Source organism: Phocoena phocoena, chromosome 21 (genome assembly GCF_963924675.1).
Source record: "Phocoena phocoena chromosome 21, mPhoPho1.1, whole genome shotgun sequence".
Lineage (NCBI taxonomy): Eukaryota > Metazoa > Chordata > Mammalia > Artiodactyla > Phocoenidae > Phocoena > Phocoena phocoena.
This window is the reverse complement of record NC_089239.1, coordinates 28,475,072-28,481,617: the sequence shown is the minus strand read 5'-3', so window position 1 is coordinate 28,481,617 and position 6,546 is coordinate 28,475,072. Positions and strand designations below refer to the sequence as shown.

At 57.7% G+C, this 6,546-nt stretch overlaps 1 protein-coding gene across 1 annotated transcript; it reads left to right on the top strand.

Annotated features, from left to right (window-relative positions):
• Positions 1–198: 198 nt before the first annotated feature.
• LOC136141736 (collagen alpha-1(I) chain-like) lies at positions 199–3,672 on the top strand. The gene is made up of 4 exons (XM_065899862.1): positions 199–254; positions 642–938; positions 1,031–2,273; positions 2,824–3,672. The coding sequence occupies exons 1-4, from the start codon at positions 199–201 to the stop codon at positions 3,670–3,672; spliced, it is 2,445 nt and encodes an 814-aa protein (XP_065755934.1).
• The last annotated feature ends 2,874 nt before the right edge of the window (positions 3,673–6,546 follow it).

Below are 6,546 nucleotides of genomic sequence, written 5' to 3'. Positions count from 1 at the left end.
GGTGTTCTGGAATGCTTCTGGACACACAATATAATCCTCTCTTCCTAAGGTGTGGGGTTTCCCTGTTCTGGTTTCTCCAATCCTGTAATGGAATTATCTAACCCTTTTTGGTCAAAACGGTGAATCCTTCAAATGACCCTTTGTAGGAAGACCGGCATTCACCTTTGGTTTCTATTTTTCTATGAACCTTCCCCTAAAATGCCTTACCTTACACATGCGCCCCAGATTGCTCGGACACCTCCTCTAGGAGTTGGGTGAAATCTGGGCCATTCTATCAACCACCAGGTTCTCTCTCTGCTCCGTTTATCTTTTTGCAGATTCAGAAAAGAAGCTCTTTTCTCAAGTCCCTACCCGACCCATTCTGTTTTATATAGGGTTGCACCTGAAGGTGTGCCAGCGCGCCATCTCTCATCACCAGACCCCACTGTCAATTCTAGACACCCTTCCTAATTTTGAATTTATTCTGAACGTAGGTTTGTGCGTGATTAACCCCAAGTCAGGACATCGGAAAAGCTTTGTAGCTCCTTGCCAGTCGTCATCTTGCCAAAAATGATCTCGAAATAAAGTAAATCGATGTTTATTTTCCTCCCTTGGAGTTAGAGCCTTGGTGGCTCTCTTTCCCACTGGGTTTCTTTCCCAAGTTACGACGCAGGGGGCTTCTCTCCGGGCAGGCACGAAGAGAGATGGGCAGACGGAGGCCAGCCCCTGCCCTCGCAGCCGCCCCCTCTGGGTCTCGGAGTCGCCCGGTGGCGTGGCATCTCGCGGGTGTGTGGCGCGCGTGTCCCCCGCGCGAGCGCTCAAGTCTCCTTCCCCATCCTGCGCACGGCGGCGCCGGAGGCCGAGGAGAGCGCAGCGCGGCGCGGCGCGGCGCTGGGAGCCCGGGGCCCGAGGCCGGGCTCTGTCTGGGATGGCGCCGTCCCAGCCTCCTTCCCCTCTCCGTGGGTAGGGATGGTTGAGTCCGGCCGCCACGGCAGCGGCTCCTTGTGCAGCTAGCAGCCTGTCTTCTGCGCTCTCCGCCTCCCCTCCCTAGACTGGCTCTCCTCCCCTCGCGCCCCCTCCCCCCCCCGCCCCCCCGTCCCTCCCGCAGCTCCCACTCGCTGGCTGGCTCTCCAGCTGCCTCCGCTCCGGGTCTCTCCCGGCTGCGCGCGCTCCTCTCCCCGCCTCGCCGCCTCCCGCAGCCTCGCCGCCTTGGTGCCTTCCTGCCCGGCTCGGCGGGCGCTAGTCCCCGGCCCCGGCCCGGCAGCCCCTTGTCGGCGCTCGGAGCAGCGCAACCCTGCCTGCAGTGGTTCGGGACCCGATGCTATGAGAGCGAAGCCAGCCGGGCGCCCAGACCTGCGGGAGGCGTCGGATGCGCGGCCGGTCTGGGGACCGGGATCTCTCCCCCGCTCGCCTTGCCCTCTGGTGATTCTCTGGCTCTGTCCGTAGCCCTGCCGTGCCTCGGAGGAGACGGGCGCATCCGAGAAGAGCCATCGGTGTCGTGCGCGTGTGGAATATCTGCAGACATGACTGCGTGGAGGAAATCCAAGTCGTTGCTGGCGCCGCTGGCGCTGCTGGCGCTGTGCGCGGGGCTCCTCACCGCAGCCAAGGGTAAGGCGGGCTCGCCGGTTGCCGGGGGAGATGGGGGAACCCTCCGAGGCCCCGTTTGCGAACCAGGGGCCCGTTTGGAGGAGGGCAGGGTACCGAGTGGCCGGCCTCCGCCGGTGGCTCTCCGTGGCAGACGCCCGGGGATCGCGATGCAGGGAGCCAGCTTCCATCGCCTTCTGCCCGCCCTCGTCGCCCGCGCCCCACCCCCGCCTCTCCTTCCCCCTGACTTGGGCCGAAACGAAATGTCTCTCCTTTCTCGGCGCTGGGGGCTGTTAGGGAGAAAGGAGCCAAACCCGAGTTGGGCTGAAACCGCGCCGCGGCAGGCGGTGGTGTCTCCTCGGCGATGTGGGCACAGCGGGTCCGGGTGGCTCGATGGTTCCCGGGACGTTCTCCCCGGACCCGGAGCGGCTGGGAAAGTGGCCCGGGCCGAGCGGGCCCGGCAAGTTCTGGCTCTCTCGGGGTCCGGGTGCCACGGGCGAAGCGGCCTGCAGACCGGGCACCGCGCACCCTTCCTCCTTCTCCCTCCCACGTCCACGGCCAGGCCGCCCCCTCCTTCCTCTCCCCGCACTTTGCTCCCTGCAAGTTGGAAGGACCCGGCGAGGTGCGTGGAGAGAGCAGGGGGACCTGGACGGGGTTCAGCTCCGGAGACAGTCGCCTGCTCACAGGGTTCTTCCCCGCTGCCACCCCTGGTCAGGGGAAGGAGTGTCCCCGGGTCGCTCCTCGGCTTGGAGCTCCGTGAACTTGGTGTTCTCCTTGAAACGAGTTTGGGAATGTTTTCCGCCAACTAGCCTACAGGCTGCAACCTCGGGGCTGGCAGCAGCTCCTGCACTTGTCTGTTCTCTGGGAAAGAAAACAAGGTCCCTCTTGATTCAGAGAGAGAGGGAGAGAGAGACAGAGAAGAGAGAGAGAGGATATAGATGATTTTCACATTGCAAAGTACCTGCCCCCATTTCCTCATTTTAGCTTCCTTGGATACTCGCCCCGCGCTCGATCGATCAGCACACACCGTCCCACTCCTGAAAATATCTATATCTATAATTTTTTTCTTTTCCGTTTTAAAGGATGGAGTCAAATCATGTTTTTGTTTGTTTTTTAATGGTAATTTGCTCTTTCCCATGTAAAACTCCCCTTTCCTCTCTAGATTCTTCCATCTTCTTTTCCTCCCATTTTCTATTCCTTCAGTGTTCCAGATTCAGGGGTGATTGACAAGGCGAAGGAGGACTGTCTCTGGTGCCGTAGGAAAACTCCAGATGGGCCCGGCCTGGGGCGAGATGGAGCGACGGCAGATTAGGCGTCCCCGCTCGGTGGCTCCTCTCCGAAGGCACTGGGGTGTCACAAAGGGGTGTCTGTGGGAATGCTCCCCACGATCCCAGGGAGCGCAAACGCAGGGTTAGTTGCTGGAACTCAGGGTTGCTCGGGACTGGGGAGCTTCCCAAAGACGCCGACCCTCCGCCCACCTGCCCGGCTTGGTCCAGCCGCCCCGCCTGGGGCGCCGCTGATGGAGCCTCCGCGGAGGCACGGCCAGCCGAGCCGGGCAGGCGGGCAGCGGCCTCCGGGCCCGCTGGATTGGCTGGGCACAGAGGGCGAAGCAGGAAGAGTCGAGGGCGAAGAGGGCTGTCCCTGGCAGGTGTGCGTTTGTGTGTCGGGGGTCCCACCAAGCCCCTGCGCGGAGAGGAAACACCTGCTACACAACTCTGCACAACTTCCCGCTCCTCTCCCCGGCGCTCCAAGCCCAGCTGGGCCCCGGCCGCCTCCCGGCCCCGGCAGGCAGCTCAGACTCTGAGCGCACTCTCGGTTCCCCGCGGTTCCGCGCGCTCTGAGCGCCCTTCCCCTGCAATTCGCAGGGGTTGCTGTGCCGAGGAGGCGGCGGGTCGGCCGGGGCTGCTTAATAATCCGCACACTTGTGTGCCGGGCGGATGCCGCCGCCGCCGCTGCGCGGGTGGGCCGGGCCTCTGGGCTCGGGCGGGGACGGGACCGGGGGCTGCCCTGGCTGATCCCGGGTCAACCCGGCAAGGGGCGCAAAGTCCTGGGCTCCCTGGATGGGCAGCCGCATGGAAGACAGAGCCTCCTGCGCGCTGGGGGTCCTAGGTGCCGGCTGTAGAAGCCAAGAAGTGGAACCCAGGGTCCCCTGGCGTGCGCGGTGCGAGAGTAGGGTGTGTGTGTGTGTGTGTGTGTGTGTGTGTGTGTGTTTGCGAGTGGAGCGGCCGCGCTCACTGCGCTGTTGCTTGGTGGAGGCTGCGGTGGCTGCGCGTAGCCCCCCATCACCCCCGGGGGGTCCGGGGCCGCGTCTCCTCTGCGCCCGCGGGGTCAAGTGGGCGCGCAGGTGGCCGCGTGGGAGCGGGATGCGGGCAGGAGGCTGGGGACGCCAGCGCCGGCGTGGCCCTGCGAGCGGTCTGGCGGCTGGGGGGCGGTGGGGGGCGGTCGCAGTCCCCTTGGTGAGCGAGCCCGGGTGGCCAAGGTCGGGCCTCTGCTGGGGGGCGCCCGGGCCGCACGCGCGCGGGAAGGCTTCCCTGACGAGGAGCGGGGAGCGCTGGGGGCAGCGCCAGCCGCCGCCGCGGGAGCCGAGCCGAGCGCGCCCAGGTGGCGACTCCCGCGGCGGCGCAGGCGGGCGGAGAGTTCTGCTGCGTGGGGCGGAATTCGTGACCTGTTTGCGAGTCGTGAGAGGCTGGAGGCGGCTGCGGTCGCGGTCATCAGAACTCGGTACCTTCAGTACCCGGGTTGTCAGCTGTAGTTGATTGTGCTTTCAGCCGGGGGTACCCGGGATTCCCTTGTGATTCTCTTTTTCTTTTTGATTACTAACGCTATTGTAAAGGTTGAGTCTCAAGTGTACATACCTCTTTAAAAGCAGCACACTTGCAGGGACCACGGGAGAGGGAAGAAGGCTTGAAAGCCTCTACAGTAGTCATCTAGTGAATAGGTGGAATAATGCATTCCTTGAGCACTGAGATTTGCGCCCTTTATCTGGGGCTGATCTACTGGCTGTGTGGACAGAGTTGGCTTCTCAGTTGTGTTTTGCCAGTTTGTGCAGCAAGGAGAATGCAGCTATTTGCAGGCATTATTCAGAAAGTGTACTAAAAAGAGGCACATATAATAGTAGCCCTGTGGGTCTCACCGTAGGAAGTCTGGTAGAGAAAGGTGGAGTGTTTCTCAAAATCCCTGATTCTGAAATTCACCAACCCACCCAGCAAAGAGATTTAAGTATGCCTTGCCAAATTTCCACAGAAACCCTACAAGGAGCGGGGGAGAGAGGGAAGGGGGGGGGGACAGAGAGGGAGGGAGGGAGGGGGTGGAGAGAGAGGCGTTTCCCAAACCTGCCTACTTCTATGTGAGTTACCTCAATTCTCATCACCAGGAAGGATGCTAAGACCTTTCATTTGCTGGCCAGGATCCTTATGGCTGGGCCATTGCACACATAGGTATATATGTACTCTCTCCTGGGGGAGACAGGAGCTCCTGTGAATAAGTGGCTTTCGAGGCCAGCTCCTGATCACTAAGAAGGCAGAGGCCATCTAAAAGGGAGTCACTGTTTCTGCATTCATGATCTGCTTAGCAAATCACATTTATTTTTTATTGAGTTGTCAAAGGATTCTGGTTTTGTTTGTTTGTTTTCCAATTTATAACTCGTCAGCCCATAGCTCCAGAGCTTCTGGAGCACCTATATAATTCTTCATTAGGGACTTTAAGTCCTTAAAAAGGTAAGCAAAGGAGAGGCTTTCTTCCTCAGTGACAGGTTTTGTAAACTTGACTAGTAGGACAGTGAGGTCTCATTAAACTAGTCCCAAGGAGCCAATAGCAGGTGGTAAGTGGTAGTAGAATTCCCTCAGGTCTCAAGAATCTCTGCAAACACAGGCCTTGAAAGGAAAGGGAATCACTGTTTTGATATTGGCTTTCAGCTGGCCAATCCTGCTTGATGAGAAGAAGGCCAGGACTACAGTTGAAAGTTCGTACAGGCAGAAACAGCTCCTCCTGGGGGCAATGCTTCCTTAGTCTCCAGTTTATTGTCTCAAACAAACACCAACAGGGCTTTGAAAATGTCAAGAAAATGGTTCTGCTTCCTTTAAGAAACAGATAGACAAAGGCTCCGTGGCCGGTTAGCGCTCATTGCAGAGGAAATAGCAAATCCAGTGTAGACATTTCTAAGCTGTCAAAATGCAAACGGCATATTAAATACTCTGTGCTCTACTGAATTCGAAGCGGGCCTCTTTCTGCTGAGCTCACAGGGAAAATAAGCCACTAGGACTTGCATACGTGAGATTTAAACTTCACATTCCCTTTAGCCTTTTCTGTTTCTCTGGTGAGGTTCATTCCTCTCTGGAATTAAGAAGTTGATTGGGTACTCCTTGCATAGAGTAGATGACAAAGCTATGTTGTCTTTTAATTTTATTTGTTTAGCTAATACATCAGAAGAAGACATCTGAGTTAAGGGTATAGATACTGTACAGCCTACGGTATTTGCGTCCTTGGGTTGCCTGGTCATATTTAAAAGCCTGTTGGTCCCTGTGACACTGGAGTAGGAAGCTGGATTACTGGACCAGTAGTGGTAACTGATAGAATCAAACCAGTTTCACTCTGCAGTCAGGCCACCATGGAGACCAAACGTGGCTAATGTTTGAAACAGGAGAACTGGCGTGGATGTGCCATCTGGGGCAAAGAAATTGACACTTAGGCTGGGCTGAAAATAACTGATCCTAAAGGAAATCAACCCCTTGAGCTTGTCTTCAGTTGCATGGCCACTGGGCTTCGCTCACTGGGTGTCCATTTCAGAACCACCTATGAGTATGAAAATCAGATAATCATATTGGGGTATTTGCCTAAGTGCAAGGAAATAAGTCTCTTGTACTGTGATGTTAAGATGGCCTTAAATGACCTTTGACTAATCTGTCCATATGTAGGGTGGAATTTAGGCCCTAGTATGCAAGTGCATAAGTACCAGGATTTAAATTCCCATTATACAAAAAAAGA

Excerpts from the sequence above, each read along its gene's own strand:
- LOC136141736 (XM_065899862.1), top strand. The coding sequence starts at position 199 with ATGCCTTACCTTACACATGCGCCCCAGATTGCTCGGACACCTCCTCTA. Across the intron at positions 255-641 it reads ACACCTCCTCTAGGAGTTGG|TTACGACGCAGGGGGCTTCT; the intron begins GTGAAATCTGGG and ends TTCTTTCCCAAG. Across the intron at positions 939-1,030 it reads CCAGCCTCCTTCCCCTCTCC|ACTGGCTCTCCTCCCCTCGC; the intron begins GTGGGTAGGGAT and ends TCCCCTCCCTAG.